Raw genomic sequence first — 16887 nt, 5'->3', positions numbered from 1 at the left:
ACCAGCAGAGGACTTAAGTGGAATGGCAGAAGAAAGCGTTGCTTATGAGAGGCAGGAAGACCTGTGCAGCTGGAACACAGGGCCAAGAGGAGAACACAGTGGACAAGGAGAGGTCAGCTCAGCAAGGGCCTTGAGGCCAGGTAAGTGTTGGGATTTTATTCCAGCTCAGCAGGAAAGTTTGAGGGGATTTTCATCACAAGAGTGATATGAATTAATTTGTTCTTTGGTTTTCTTTTTAAAGACTTATTTATTTGAAAGGCAGAGATAGATCTTCTGTCCATTGGTTCACTCCCCAAATGGCTACAACAGCCAGGGTTGGGCCAGGCCAAAGCCAGGAGCCAAGAACAACTTCTCTGTTTCCCATGTGGGTGCAGGGGCTCAAACACTTGGACCATCTTCTGCTGCTTTGCCAGGCACATTAGCAGGGAGCTGGATCGGAAGTGGAGTAGCCAGCACTTGAACTGGCATTGCCACCATTTGGGAACCAGCACTGGAGGTGGAGGCTTAACTTTCTATGCCACAGCGCTGGCCCTGGTTTGGTTTGGTTTTAAGATTGATTTATTTATTTGAAAGGCAAAGTTAGAAGGAGAGACACAGAGAGGAAGATCTTCCATCTGCTTGTTCACTCCCCAAATGGCCGCGATGGGTAGGATTGGGCCAGGCTGAAACCAGGAGCATCATCTGGAGCTCCTGTGTGGGTGCAGGGGCCCGAGTACCTGGGCCATCCTCTGCTGGTTCCCCTGGCTCATTAACGGGGGAGCTGCATCAGAAGTGGAGCAGCCAGGACTCAAACTGGTGCCCCTATGGGATGCTGGCATTGCAGACAGTGGCTTAACCTGCTGTACCACAACGCCAGCCCCTAATTAATTTTGTGTTGAAAAGATGGAGCTGCTGGTTGGAAGCAAGGAAATCAGTGAGCAGGCCCTAAAAGTAGTGTGCTCTGGAGCTTTTGGTAGCTTGGATTGAAACTGAAGATGGTGAGGTGTGGGAAAGCTTAATGGACAGGTTCTGTGATAAACTCCATGTGAAGAATGAGGAAGTGGGCAGGAGGCATTCAGGCATGGCTGTGAAGTTCTGTTGTGAGGAACCGACACGGTGGCAGGTCAGCGGCCTTCACTGTGATGTGGAAGCCCGTGAGGGCTGGACTGGCAGAGGAGTTGACTTTGTGTCAGGAGACATCAGGGCCAAGTTAAGTTGGAGATCACTGTTAAGACCTAAGTTAAAGCCAATTTGGCCAAAACTCCTATGTTATTTAGGTACATACTTGTTTCACCTTGTCATTGCTGTAATTGTTTTTCTTTTATTACACCTAAACTTAGAAAGTCAGAATCTTTGTGTCTTAAAGTTGTGATCCAAGGCTCTCCTGGCTGATGAGTGATACACTTGGAGATGTGAACATGCAGTGCTATGAATTTGTTGGCTTCAGCTGTGCTTCTCACTCCATTTCTATCACAGAATTCATAAAAACTCTGAGCTCAGTCCATCTTGAGCTGTCTTGGCCTCAGCACAAAGGATTAATGAACATGAAAACAATTCTCTTTTGAGAAGCTCTATATTTACTAAAGACCCTCAAATATGCTAAATATGTGCCAAATAGTTACTCATTTTGAATATTGGCTTTATTTGGTATCTTTCTTGTAGGGATTTCACATTCATACTCTGCCCTACATTCTTTTTTTCCTAAGAAAACTTAGTACCTTTGATCTGTTAAGATTATTGAATTATTTACCCTTTTCCTCGATTCATCTTGTTCTGTTCTTTTGGGTCAGTGGGTTGTAGAGGAAAAAGACACTGTTATGAGGTCACATTCAAGATAGATGAGGAAAGAAAATAAAAATGGGTTCAGAAGTTTTAATGATCTTTTCTTCTCTCCTGAAAGCCAGCTAACCCAATTTTGTGAATGATACACTTTGGTAAATGTAAAAGGCATTAATTTGGTGTTTTTTTCTGTTAATGTCAGTTATCTATTGCTATATAATAAATTGCCCCAAGGCCATAGCGCAGAACAACCACTTTTTATCTCATGCAGGTTCTGAGGATAGGAAACCAAGAGTAGCTTAGCTGGATACTTCCAGCTAGAGGTCTCATGGCCACTGCATGGCCATCTGAAAGTCTGACTGGGGTCGGGAAATCTGCTCCTGAGATGGCTCGCCCCACGGCTGCCGTCAGGAAGTCTTACTTGCTCACTGACTGTTGGCAGGAGGCCTGCGTTTCCTTCCTTACTACTCAGGCCCCTCTGCAGGGCTGCCTGGTGTCCTCATGACATGGCAGTGTGCTTTCCCAGGGTGAGTGAGTGGAGGGAGTGGACGTTTCTCTGTTGATTCTAGAATTTTCTTCCAGGTTTCTAGTCATTCCTTAAATGAGAAATGTTTGTATCATATGTATTAAATTCATATCCTGCTGCTCTGTTTCTGTGCCTTTCTGCTTCCAAAATAATAATTTCAATGCTAAGTCATATAATCTTTTAAAGATATTTTCAGTGGCGTTGCTTTGGTCTGTTCCATACTATTGTAACAAAATACCACAAACTAGCTAATTTATAAAGAAAAAGTTTAAAATCCAAGATCAGGGTGTGTTCACATGGTGCAAGGCAGAACGGCAAACAGGGAGGAATGTTGTGTCCTTACTTGGCAAAACAGAGAGCAAAACCACTCCCACAGGCCCTTTTTATAGCAGTGTTAATTCATGACCTAAACATCTCCATTAGACCCTGCCTCCAAACTGTTTAATTGGGGATTGAGTTTCCAATGCATGAACCTGGGGAGTCATATTGAGAGCATAGCAAGTGTCTAAACTAACATTTACAGTATCAACAGTGCACTTCATTTAAGTGCTGTCCGTGAACGCATTTATGACCACGTACATGCAAGAGTTGGCACTGAGAGCTACAGTATGTCCACTACTTGGTGGGTATTTATTATAAGGTGCATTCTGCTTTCAGAACTGAGTTATTAGAACACGGAAAAAAATATGTTTCTAAGAATTGAAGAAATAGGCAACTAATTTTCTCCCCAGTCAAGGGGAAATACAGTAGATCAAAATCTTCTGCAGGTAAGTTTCATTCCTCCTGGTTTTACACAGTCTGCAACTCAAAAACTTATAATCAGATAGGGAGGGAGAAGTGAGTGGGTGATTTATGATAAAGATAAATATACAGGTTGTAGGTTATTTCCAAAATATTTCTTTTTTTGTCCTCAGATACATAAACAAGGAGAGTACCTCTTTTGTAGCTTTATTTACTTAACTTTTTTTTTGTTTTTAAAGGAATAAAGATCACTGTAAACCCAGAATCAAAGGCAGTCTTGGCTGGACAGTTTGTGAAACTGTGTTGCCGGGCAACTGGACATCCTTTTGTACAATATCAATGGTTCAAAATGAATAAAGAGGTAATTTTTAATGTCTTTTAATGTCTCTGTTTAAGAAGAGAGAATGACTCAAGATGAATATTATCAGATCAGGATAAGAACATATAACTTCTATGTTATTTTTTAAAGATGTGTGATATCTAAAATAAACTTTTTTATATAATGAAAAAAGAATGATAGAAAATTAATAAGCATTATTGTCATAACTGTGGCTTTAGGAAGTTAGTCAAAGTCAGATAGCATTGTTAGGTTATTACTGAAATATTCAGTAATCATTTTTATGACAAAACAGTTCTGAAATTGTTTTAGTAAAGAAGTCTTAAGCAATAATGAAATCAATTCCTGACTCTAAAAATTGTGGAAAGTAGGAATTTCATAGGCAACAATGTTACCAAGCAGGAAGATTCACCAGTACTTTCTAACGTATCTATATACCAGATTATTTTCTACCTAAAGTTTTTAATTAAAAATTTCTCGAGACTATATAGAATGCCATGGCAATATTTAGGAATTATGTATAACTGTATGACATCAAAAGATTTAGGCTGTTCTTAATTGAAATTCAGATTTGCAGTGTGGGACAAGTGATTTTAGGGGCCAGTGCTGTGGTGTAGCAGGTAAAACTGCCACCTGTACAGGCATCTCATTTGGGTGCCAGTTGGAGTCCCAGCTGCTCCACTTCTGATCCAGCTCACTGCTAATGCGCCTGGGAAAGCAGTGGAAGATGGCCCAAGTTGGGTCTCTGCACCCATGTGGGAGACCTGAGAAGCTCCTGGCTCCTTGCTTCGATTAGAGCAACTCTGGCCATTGTGACCATTTGGGGAGTGAACCAGCAGATAGAACATCTCTCTGTGTCCCTCTCTGTAACTCTACCTTTCAAACAAGTAAATAAGTCTTTTAAAAAAAAAAAAAAGAAAAGAAAAAGTACATATTAGAATTCTCTTTTCTTGAAAGCTCTTTGAGCCACCCTGCCACTGGGGCTTCTCACTGGTCTGGCTGCCCCATGTATGCTCCAATTTTGTGGACTTTTCTCTTCCACTTCATTCCTCCCCACTTGCCCTTCCCTCCCTGATGGTGCATTGAAACTGCATGTTTTATTCTATAACTAGTGATTCGATTTCCTTCCAAACGTGATGCTAAGTCTTTGTTTGCACATCTGAAACTGATTTGATATGCCATCCAAGATTCTGATGTTTCTGAGATTATGATCTCTCCTTTAATCACCTTATGCTTTAGCAGGAATTTGTGGTTTTATACGAGTTTTTGTTTCCATTCCTGAATCACAGGTAAGGTAGAACAGTTGTGGAATATGGTAAAAAGATTGAATGGCAGCTTTGATGCCAGGTAGTTCTACATTAGGGCCCTGATTGCCATCATCTATGAATTCCTATCATGGTGGGCGTCAGAATTAAATGGCCAGGATGTTTATGTGCCTTGGCTTGTAGGAGATGGTTGCCGAAGATATTCTTAGCTTATTTTTTCTATCGCAGAGTTGTTTTTATTTTAATAATGAAAGGAAATAATGAGAAAATCCTCTACAGATAGTAAGTGTATAATTTATAAAACTCATCCAAATTGGAGAAAACCATCAAGGTAAGGGATGAGGAAACGTCTTTGATTTGAACAATTGTGATGGATTTTAAAACTCTAACAAGTTGAGTTTTGTTAGTGTTTTATCAAACTGCTGTTACATACATGGATCTGTCTTCCGATAGACCAGTGTTTGTTGAGCATCTGTTTTGTGCCAGACTGTTCTCAAGTACTGTGAAGCAGTAGAACACAGGCTCCATGCCTTCAAGGACTCCCTCCAAAGCAGGGAAAGACAGCAGTGAGCAGAGTCATTTCTGTGAGCTAAGAGCTGAGGAAAATAAACAGGGTGATGATACAAAGTGAGAAGCCACTAAGGGTTTTTTAAGTAAGAGAAGAGACATGGTAGGATTTGTTTTTAAAAATACAGACTTGCTCGAAAGGAAACTGAGAACAGGAAGAGGACCACTGGGTAATTCAGCTTGTATTGTAGAGATACCAGAGTTAGCCAAACTGATAGAGTAGATGTGAAATGTGAGGCCGAAGGAAGAGAAATCCGGGGTGACCCCTAGATTTTTCACTTGAGCCTCAGGGACATGTTATGCATTGAAGTGTTGGAGACTGAAAAGGAATAGATTGAGGGAAAAAAATTAGGAGTTTAGCTTTAGAGATGTTAAGTTTGAAATGCCTGTTACAGGGCTGTGGGTTAAGCTGCCACTTGCAATTCTGGAATCCCACATCAGAGCACCAGTTCAAGTCCCAGCTGCTCCACTTCCACTCCAGCTTCCTGCTAATGTGCTTGGGAAGGCAGTGAATGACAGGTCCCTGCCACCCATGTGGAAGATCTTGATAGAGTTCCTGGCTCCTGGCTTTGTCCTGGCTTATCTCCAACTGTTGCCATTTGGGGAGTGAACTAGTGGATGGAAGATTCTCTCTCTCTCTCTCTCTCTCTCTCTCTCATTATGCGTTTGAAATAAATAAAATACATCTTTCAAATTATAAAGAAAAGAAAAATGAACTGTCTGTTAACACATCCAGATACATTGTCTAGGCAGCTTGGCTCTCTGTTAAGACAACATTGAGATAAAGAGACTGAAAAGGATATGCCAGAGTTAAGAAGAAAACCCAAGGGGCTGGTCTCGGAGTCTCAAATGCAAAGTGTTTTGAGAAGAAAGGGGTGACTGGCTTCTTAGTATTGCCGAGAGGAACTCTTGGGTCAAGTTTTATTTATTTATTTATTTGGTATAGAAGGTACTAGAATATGTTTTTGAGAGGGATACAGTAAAAGGGAAAAAGAGTTGCTGAAGCAGAGAGAGAAAGTGCTTGGAGCAAGCACTCCAAAATGGATTGCCAGTGTCCCAGGTGGCGATTTAACTGGTGCACCAAATACCCATGAGATGTGTTATTGATGAGTCATTCACTTATATTTTCTTACTGATTGTTTTACAGATTCCATACGGAAATGCCTCAGAACTTATTTTTAACACAGTGCAGGTAAAAGATGCAGGCTTTTATGTCTGTCGCGTTAATAATAATTTCACCTTTGAATTCAGCCGGTGGTCACAGCTGGATGTTTGTGACATCGCAGAAGTAACAGAAAGCTCTCAGAGTAAGTGATAGAAGAATTAAAGATTGGGATGGGGACCACCTCATTGTAACTGTTTGCTTTAACAAATTCTAGATTATCAAAAACAGTACCGAACGCTCACACAGTACTTTGTCCACTGTATTGTCACCACTTGTTAAGATTTGTTCCCACGTGCACATAAATCCTTTAGGGGACATAGACTCTTCTCAGCCTGCTGCCTGCTGCTGACCTTGTCAGACTTTGCCTTCTTTCATGCTGTTGCTTGACACTGCATAAATTGATAACCTCTCAGGGCCGACGTTGTGGCATGGCTGGTTTAGCTGCGCACTGTGGCTCTGGCATCCTAAATGGGCACTGGTTCAAGTCCCTGCTGCTTCACTTCTTTGTTTTTTGTTTTTGTTTTTTTTTTGGCCAAACTGGTTTTATTGACTTTTTTTCCCAAAGGACTCTTATTTAAGGAATACAAACTTCATGCATTTCATAAGTACAACTTTAGAAATATGGTGATTCTTCCCACCATACCCGCCCTCCCACCCACACTCCCACCCTTCCTCCTCCTCCCTCTCCTATTCCCAGTCTCATTCTCCACTAAGATCCATTTTCAGTTAACTTTATACACTGATGACTAACTCTATACAAAGTAAAGAGTTCAACAATTTGCACACACACACACAAAAAAACTGTTCAACAGTCAAGACAGAGGCTGTTCAAAATCATTGCATCTTGAAGTTAATTTCACTTCTTTCTTTTTTTTGAGAAAATTAACTTTAAGGAAGCCCTAAAGAATGATACATCCTTTGTGAGCACTTAGACATAACTATAAGTTAGGAGACATAAGAATATCCTACATTTAATATGTTAAAAGAAAGTAAGTCAGCTGGCGCCGCGGCTCACTAGGCTAATCCTCCGCCTTGCGGTGCTGGCACACCGGGTTCTAGTCCCAGTCGGGGTGCCAGATTCTGTCCCGGTTGCCCCTCTTCCAGGCCAGCTCTCTGCCATGGCCAGGGAGTGCAGTCGAGGACGGCCCAAGTGCTTGGGCCCTGCACCCCATGGGAGACCAGGATAAGCACCTGGCTCCTGCCATCAGATCAGCGTGGTGCGCCGGCCGCAGTGCGCCGGCCACGGCGGCCTTTGGAGGGTGAACCAACGGCAAAGGAAGACCTTTCTCTCTGTCTCTCTCTCTCACTGTCCACTCTGCCTGTCAAAAATAAAAAATTTAAAAAAAATTAAAAAAAAAAGAAAGTAAGTCCTTGAGAACAAGTTTTATCACTAATTAAGGAAGCACCTAAGAAAACAAGCAGTGGGGTTGGACACTTAGGCATAACTAAAACTTATGAGACATAAGAATATCCTCCACTAAATATACTAAAACAAAATAAATCTTTGAGAACAGATTTTAGTGTTAACTCTCATAATACAACTCTTTGTGAGGACAAAGGTCCTGCATGGGAAGGAAGTGCACAGTGACTGCTGTTGTTAATTTAACAGGTAACACTCCTATGTATGACATCAGTGACCACCCAAGGCTCTTGACATGAGCTGCCATGGCTATGGAAGCCTTTTGAATCCACAAACTCCTTCAGTATTTAGACAAGGCCATAAGTGAAGTGGAAGTTCTCTCTTCCCTTCAGAGAAAAGTACACCCTTCTTTGATGACAACTTCTTTCCACTGAGATCTCACCCACAGAAGTCCTTCATATAGGACAGTGTTTGCAACAGTGTCTTGGTCTTCCATGCCTGAAATGCTCTTGTGGGCTTTTCAGCTAGACCAGAATGCCTTAAAGGCTGATTGTGGCTGCTCCACTTCTGATCCAGCTCCCTGCTAATTCACCTGGGAAAGCAGGAGAAGATAGTCCAAGTAGCTTGGCTCTTGCGCCTGCCCAGGGAGACCCAGATGAAACTCTCTAGGCTCCTGGCCTTGGCCTGGTCCAACCTAGGCTGTTGTAGCCATTTTAGGAGTGAATCAATGGATGCAAGGTGCCTCTCTTTTTCTTTCTCTCGCCCTCTCCCTCTCTCTATTTCTCTCTCTCTCTCTTTCTGTCTCTCCTCTTACTCTGCCTTTCAAATAAATAAAATATTTAAAAAAATTGAAAAGCTGTATGCCTTCAAAGAATTTAAAGAGTAATAAATGAATGCATAATAAATGGTTTCTGATACCTAGCTTGGGAAGATATACTAGTGAGAACCCAGTCATGTATTCCGCACTGATAGCAGAATTCCTTATTTCAGTAAGGCAGAAAACAGATGTAGGGCTTTCCCTGCTGAATGTGAACATTGTTGAATGTGAAGGTGTTAACTAAATTGTTTTCCCCTACCAAAAAAAGACTTTAAAGGCAAACTTATTTGGAAGACACTTGAACTGTATTCCTTTCTTTAATTCACTATGCATATTAGCACTTTGAAAACTGAGAAATCGTGCATAAAGGAATGTGCTTAACCTTATTGAACACAGAATTTTCTAAACTTACTTGTCTATAACATCCTCTTATCCATAGAACATCTGATTATTTCTGAGAGCGACCATTTCATGAAATATAGTTTGGGAGATATTAGAAGATTGTAAAAAATGAAAGGTGGACTTGAACACATCTGGTTTTTAGTATGGGAAAGCAATTTGTTTTTACATTTAACCTGGAGATTTATTTTTAGTTTTTTCTTTCAATTTAAGGAAGTGTGGATGGCATCTCTGAGTCCAAGTTGCAAATCTGTGTTGAGCCAAGATCCCAAAAGCTGCTGCCGGGCAGCACGTTGATTCTGCAGTGTGTTGCTGTGGGAAGCCCTATTCCTCACTACCAGTGGTTCAAAAATGAGTCACCCTTAACACATGAGACAAAAAAGCTCTACATGGTAGGAAGTTGACTTTTGGGGTATTTGGACGGGAGAGGGGCTGGGAAATGTATAAAACAAATGATATAGTTGAATTTGAAGTGAATATTAAAACTGATGGGGCCAGCATTGTGGCACAGTGGGTTAAGCCACCACCTGTGATGCTGGCATCCCCTATGGGCACCGTTTGTGTTCCCTCTGCTCCACTTCGAATCCTGCTCTCTACTAATGTTCCTGGGAAAGCAGCAGGAGATGGCTCAAGTACTTAGGCTCCTGCCACCCGTGTTGGGAGAGCTGGATCAAGTTCTGACTCCTGACTCCTGACTCTGGCCTGGCCCAGCCCTGGCCACCTGGCCATTGTGGCCATTTGAGGAGTGAGCCTGTAGATGGAAGATCGGTTTCTTTCTCTCCCCCTCTCTCTATAACTCTGCCTTTCAAATAAATCTTAAAAAAAAAAAACAAAAACAAAAAACCCTGATATGCATTAGAATGTGTTAATGCTTCCGGTGTTTTTACTTCAGGTCCATTTAATATTGATTCTTACATTTGCAAAAATACTGGAATTCAACAGGGGCTTCTTTGTAAAATGTCAACTAGTTTTGCATAAACTCACCAGTGTTAAGATCATTTTATCATTAGCTTTTTTTTATTTAAGTTAGTGCATAATCTAAGAATGTCTGAAACTTTCTGAAATGTTTTGTTTTGGAGGCTTTTTATTTTAAAAAAAAATACAGTTCAAATTAAAGTTGAAGAGGAAATATGTATGTGTTCTGATACCAACGTAGGTGCCCTATGTGGATTTGGAACATCAGGGAACCTATTGGTGTCGTGTGTATAATGAACGAGACAGTCAAGATAGCAAGAGGGCAGAAGTCATCATAGGTAAGCAGTATTGCTCAGTGTTCTGACAAGTGGAATGTAAAATGAACCGTATAAACTGAATGTGTAAGCAAAGGAAATTCTGCTTTTCCCCTAGTACCATTTAATGGTATGTTAAGTATTAGAAATTATTTTGTTTATATAGAAATTTGAGAGAGTGCATACTAGATCCATAATCTAAGTTCACATCCAAAGAGCAAAAAACCAGAAAAATATCGTATTCACGTTGTTTTAGTTATTTTTAAATTTTATAGTTTATTTTAAATGCACAGCAAAAAATGTCTTCTTTAAAGCTTTAGCTACAGAAAACTCAATTTGGTTACAAAATATTTTAATAAAACATTTTTATAAACATCATGGGGGAAGACATCTGGCCTTCCAGATGCCTGTATCTCTTATCTGAGGGACCGTACCTGAGTATGGTACACACCTCCAGCTCCTGACCCTGATTCCAACCCTGCCAGTGCAGACCCCGGGAGACAGCAGTGATGGCTCCTGCCACCCTTGTGAGAGACCTGGATTGAGTTCCTGGATCCTGGCCCAGCCCCAGTTGTGGTGGGCATTTGGGAATGAACCAGGGGATAGGACCTCTCTATCAGTCTTTCTCTGTCTCTCAAATTAATAAACAACTTTTAAAAAAAATAAAAAACCTTATACAGACGAAAGACGTAATTATCAATTAACAATTCATATTCTGAACTGCATAATTGGGAGTTTATTCTATTTAAGCTAATTGCATTTACAGTTGCATTGTTAACAAATAGGAGATGTTGGTGTGTGTTGGCTTGCCAACATGTCCCTATGTATTTATCTCTCTGCTTGATGGCTGCCCTTCCTAAGATGGATTCCACTATATTCACATTTGTTTTCTCTGACACAAGGAAGAACAGATGAGGCAGTGGAGTGCACTGAAGGTAGTGTCGTTCTTTGGTCTGAGACCACATCTTCTGCATGCGGGTTATTCTCGGGACTGCTGGAGGGTTCTAGTTCTCTGAGTGCAGTGATGGAAAAAATACTTACTCCAAGAAGCTGTTTTTCTTGGAGGATATTGTTTCTTGGTCTTTGAAGCTTTATAAATTGCCATGAAAACTACTGAACAGACACACTATGACAATAACTAATCTTGAGTTAATATTGATTCCGTTGATTTTCTGTTGCATAGGAGAACAAAGTTCCTGCATAATTTTTGAATAGCCAAGATTTTCAATGAACTCTTATTTTTATCTTCATAAAATTTATTTTTTAAAAAAATGGATGACTATACTGTCATGGTTATTTGTTTGGATTATTTTATCTATCCTTTAGCCAGAATAAATTGCCTTTCAAATGCTGAAATAGTTTCTGTGGAAGCTTGGAGACAGAAGATTTATTATTTAACCATGTTTATCAATATTTCTAATTATATTAATAAGATATTCTGTTTTAATCTAAAATCATGAGGATTTTATAAACTCTAAGGCTGTAGATTAATCTACAATGTCACCTTTACCATAATATATAAAAAGAACTGAAAATATTTCAACATAAACTAATCTAAGCATTGTGCTTAAATTGCAATGAGTAAATATTAAAACATAGATCACCTTCTCTTGGTGCAAACATTGGTTTGCATAATTAGGTTTGTGAATAGCAAAGTATTTTTTCAATTTCTGCCTCTTCAAACTGTTATGTAACCTTGGGCTCTTGTGTAAAGCAAGAAAATAGTGTTAAGTCTTACATTTCTTGATTTTTCTGTCCTTCATCTCCATAACATCAGTTTGGCAGTCCTATAATTACTGTCTTCATACTAATAACTTGGTTGTAAGCAAGAGGGGATTCTAATCACATGGTCTGTTAACTCTACCTGGGTGAAGAAATCCTAATCAAACTCCTCTTCCTCTCTTCTCTTTTTTGCCTAATTGACAGGCAGAGTGGACAGTGAGAGAAAGAGAGACAGAGAGAAAAGTCTTCCTTTGCCGTTGGTTCACCCTCCAATGGCCGCCGCGGCCGGCGCACCACGCTGATGTGATGGCAGGAGCCAGGTACTTCTCCTGGTCTCCCATGGGGTGCAGGGCCCAAATACTTGGGCCATCCTCCACTGCACTCCCTGGCCATAGCAGAGAGCTGGCCTTTAAGAGGGGCAACCGGGACAGAATCCAGCACCCTGACCGGGACAAGAACCCGGTGTGCCGGCGCCGCTAGGCGGAGGATTAGCCTAGTGAGCCACGGTGCCAGCCCTAATTGCATGGTTTTTAAAACTCACATTGGAGACCTCTAAGAATGAGTGTAAGCTCAGGGTAATTCATGGAAATTATCACCTTGACATGCTGCTTCTATACCTGTGAAACCTCCATATTTTTGTAGTGTTGAATGCACTGTGAAGTAATAACTTTCAAATATCTCTATTCAGAAAATGTAAAGATGAAAATCTAGCTATAAAGTTGCTCTAGAATTTCAGATGGAAATATCTTTTTCCAAAAATGCCTACAAAGTCCAAACATTTTATGGTTAATTGATGCATATTCTGAACAGTGTCCTATATTGTGACATTTTTTACCTGTAGAAAATCACATCCTACTTGATGTATTTTGTTTAAGACATTTGATTGGGACAAAGGACAGAGTTTGAATGGCTAGGTAAAGCTCAGGGGATTTTTTTAGGGCAGTGACACTATTCTGTATAATAATACATATGCAAATTTTAAAGGAAGTCAGAGGGGAAGGGACCCCAAGAAGAAATGCAGAATATGATAAAAGAATGCAGCTGTATTACAGACATCTGAAGCTCCCTCACTGAAGGAAGGCAGGGAATAAGGTGCTGCTGACCTGTGCAGCTGGAAACGAGTCTGGTCAGTGAGACCCTATGCACTGGCTGACACCATTCTTAGTTGATTTTATATCAAAGATAAGACTGCAGTTCCTACATAACATCTTGTAAATAGTATAAAACTTGTTATTTGTTGTTAATGTTCATTTTTATCCTCATAAATGTTGTAAAGAAAAGAAATAGGTGGTTATAATGCCTCGGGTTATTTGCTTAGTTTATTTTACCATTCCTTTATGCTAAGATATCTCACAAGTGGGTGCAGATTAATTCTGAAATCACTGGATGTCCCAAGACATATTACACCGTGAGAAACCACGAGCCTAAACTGTTGAGAACAACATTAGACAAATCCCAAGTGAAGCAGCCTACAAAATACCTGATCATTTACTGTCAAGGTCATCAGAAATGAGGCATGTCCGAGCAGCTGTCACAAAAGGACTCAGGAGACTGTAATGTGGAGTCCTAGGTGGAGTCCTGGAACACCCCCACCTGCAAGATGTTAACGATAGGGAGGCTGGGTATGAGTGTCTGGGAATGCTGTGCACTGGCTGCACCGCAGTTCTGTAAATCTAAAGTAAAAATGTTCTAAAACTGACTTTGCTTTTTTAAAAAGATCATTTGAGATTGTTAATTAGTTTCAACAAGTTCGTTGTTGAGGCTACAGACTGTCCTGTCTCCTGACTGATTTTGTCCTATAATTTGCTGAATAGATAAAACTTCAAAAAAATCATGAATGGTTTTATTTAGCTTTTTGTTATTTAATGAAAGCAATAACAGCTTAGAAGCTCTAAATGATAATCACAATATTATTCTTTCCTATTCAATATTTGCATGGCATGGCTTCTTTAATTTGTAAAGTTCTAAACTGATAAAAATTAACAATATAATAGCTCAAAAACTACTTCTTTGATGGTTTTATTCTTTATGATAAATTGACAGATTAAAGTTAATTTGTATTCTCTTATTTCATTTTAGATGAATTAAATAATCTTGGGCATCCTGGTGAGTAATCCAAACATATACGCTTTTTTAAATTGTTGAATTAAAGATATAGGTATTCTTTTGCTATAGTAATATTAGTAATTGTTAAATATTAGTAAATAATTTTCTGTATTGGAATTATATAAAGTTAAAAGTTAATACTTACATGATGAAGTACAATTTCATGCAACTGACACATTAAAAATATTACTGATTATAAGGGTAGAAAAGTAAGAATTTGAAGCAAAATAAAATATCAGTGTATTTTTATCATTGTGTATTGCTCCTTATCTGATAAAAAGGAAGTTAATGAGGGCAGTGCATGGTCTGTAGTGTGAAAGGCAGGAAGCCGTGTTTGAGTGGCGGGATGGCACTTCTGAACTGGTCAGACCTCTGGGATCGTTGTCCCCGTTCTCAGTCGCAGATGTACCTCAACTAGTTGGCTGGAGCATGCAGTCTCTAGGCCACTTTCACTCAGAAGATTTCTGAATGAGTGACTTAAAATGCCTATCAGTGGTGAGTACCACATGAAGACAGGACTTCAGCATGGGCTGCAGGGGTTCTCAGGACCGTGCTGGAGCCTGTGATGTATCTGGAAATAAAATCTCAAGAGCAGGTCAAGAAGGCAGCGATGTCGTCTAGGACGCATGGGAAGCCCTGTTGCTTCTCCACATGGCATTTCTCTTCATCTTAGTGCTGCTTAGTTTCACGCTTACTTTGGTAATAAACACCTGTCAGTGTGAATGCTGTTTGGGGTGTGCTAACTGTATATAAGCAAATTAGACAAAGCAAAAGCCACTTTATTATCAGGCTTGCTGAATTATCCTCAAAAACAGAGACTTATCCTGGTAATTATTTCTCTTGGGCTGGTTAGAATCCTCCTTTTCTAAATTTATTATTTCTTGCCCTGCTTACTTCAGAAAAACTTTGGCAAGCAAAAGTTCTCTGCTTTTAAAATTTTCCTGGCCTCCCTCTTTTCCTTACTCCCTAAGATCCAGAGAGGCCAGAAGGTAGAGCTTAAAAAAAGAATGATCTGCAGGAAAAGCTTTGACTAGGCTCTAATATTATCTATTTTACTAAAACTAAAAACCAAACTGCCATCTCTCTAGGAGACACACAACTGATTGAACTTTCCTCGCATCTTTTAGGTGGTATTTATTTTGTATAATAGATGGGAGAATACATAGAATCTAGAGAGAGACTCTCTTTGCCTCAGTTTCTATGTCTGTATAACGGGGTTAATAACAGTACATAGCTTACTGGGCAGGGTGAGGCTTATTCAGGTTGGTTATATAGCACATAGCACAGGGCCAAGCCAAAGCCTCAGTAAATGTTAGCCGCCACTGCTTCTGCTTATTGTTATTAACAACACCATTTTTTCAAGTTGTCATTTCTATCTGCCATGGTGTGGATTATTTCCCCTAGCTGTGGAAGTCAGTTACTAAGAGTTTTCCCCTGCCTTAATTCCAGTTCTGTCCATTCATGTTCTCATATGTGTTTTTCAAAACTCTGCAGATTTTCAGATTGTAAGTTAGCTGTTAGACACTGTGTCTAATGCTGCTGCTGCTGTTATTGTTCATTGCTTTCCATATATTTTGACTGTGAAAATGCTTGTATCATGGATAACAACATCTGTTGTGCTTCTTTATTTTTAGATAATAAAGATCAAACAACTGACCAAACTTTGGGTGAGTAGGTGCATGACCAAAATGTAGTTACAGTATTTAATTCTATTTTATAAAGGTGCTGAAGGGATCTATGACGTTTTAATTTGATTATTTTTATAAGTATTTGAACAACATTGGGACCCAATGCTTTATTATTGATATTTACAAAGAAATCAACTAGAAGAGGAGGCTTAAAAAAATTACAGGGGCGAGCATTATGGTGCAGGTAAACCACAGCTAGCAACATCCACGTCCCGTATCAGTGTGCTGGTTTGAGTCCTGGCTGCTGCATTTCCAATCCAGGTTCCTGCTAATGGGTCTTGGGAGGCAGCAGATAATGTCTCAAGTGCCTGGGGCTCTGTAACCCATGTGGCAGAACTGGATAGTGTTCCAGAGCTCCAGGCCTTGCCCTGGTTGTTGTGGGCACGTGGGGAGTGAACCAGTGAATAGAAGGCCTCTGTCTCTCTTTCTCTGTTGTTCTGCCTTTCAAGTAAATGAAAATAAAGGAACATTGGAAGAAATTTAGTTTAAAAAAAATTTTCCAGATTCAGTTTCAAGGATCCAGGTCAACTTCTGTAGAGTGATTCCCAAGTTTCTGGTAACATGCAAGTGTACAAACAAAAGGAGCGTGTCTGTGTCACACAGTCAGAAAGAAATGATTGATGTCATCTAGTGAAGGTGGAGATTCAGCAGATGTCATAGAGGAGTCAAGAGGCTGAAGAGCCTGCTTCCTCGCCTTCTCCATGGGCCAAACAGTCTCCCAAGGACACTGTCAGTTGATGGCTTTTCTTTCTAGCTACATAGACATAGTAATGTGCTGAAAGGATTGAGGAAGAAATAGTAGCTTAAGGTTGATTATAGAACTTGGGCGGTAGCAAAGGTTTAGTGGCTAAAGAAGATAGAAGCCAGCTCTGACCCTCTACAGGTAAAATATTGAGATGGGACAATAAGACTTAAAAATTAAGAATTTATAATAGTACAAATCAATTGTGTGGTTTTCCTATAGCGGAATTCAGATTTAAAATAGAGAAGACAGACTGATGAACTGGTCCTTCTGTTCACTTTTTACATACATACCAGATATTTTTGCATGCCAGGCACTGTGGTAGTCAGTTTTATAGGGCACATCAGAAGGGAGTAAGACAGTTGGCATTTGGGGGAATTTACCAAGGGATGAAGACTATAGAGAAAGCAAGCTTTGAAAAAATTAATAAACTGGGAGGGGAAGGAGAGGTGAGGAAATTAAAGG

The 16887-nt window shown here is 40.0% G+C and overlaps 1 protein-coding gene across 7 annotated transcripts in view; it reads left to right on the top strand.

The window, feature by feature from the left end:
• MALT1 (MALT1 paracaspase) overlaps window positions 1-16887 on the top strand; it is a 67118-nt gene that overhangs the window by 18283 nt on the left and 31948 nt on the right. For 5 of the 7 annotated variants that reach the window (XR_016213955.1, XR_016213954.1, XM_008261416.5 and 2 more), the window contains 7 exons: window positions 3265-3386; window positions 6342-6501; window positions 9149-9327; window positions 10092-10188; window positions 11067-11099; window positions 13966-13992; window positions 15627-15659. Coding sequence is in view for 2 of the 7 variants with exons in the window: in XM_008261416.5 (XP_008259638.4) it covers window positions 3265-3386; window positions 6342-6501; window positions 9149-9327; window positions 10092-10188; window positions 11067-11099; window positions 13966-13992; window positions 15627-15659 (651 nt within the window). In the remaining 5 variants the exon portion in view is untranslated. The remainder of the gene's footprint in view (window positions 1-3264; window positions 3387-6341; window positions 6502-9148; window positions 9328-10091; window positions 10189-11066; window positions 11100-13965; window positions 13993-15626; window positions 15660-16887) is intronic. The other 2 variants (XR_016213956.1, XM_051851181.3) reach the window with 1 other exon arrangement.

Source organism: Oryctolagus cuniculus, chromosome 10 (assembly GCF_051225735.1).
Source record: "Oryctolagus cuniculus isolate XC-2025 breed Fujian yellow rabbit chromosome 10, ASM5122573v1, whole genome shotgun sequence".
NCBI classification, from domain to species: domain Eukaryota; kingdom Metazoa; phylum Chordata; class Mammalia; order Lagomorpha; family Leporidae; genus Oryctolagus; species Oryctolagus cuniculus.
Note: the sequence above shows the minus strand (reverse complement) of the source record. Positions and strands in the feature narration are given on the sequence as shown.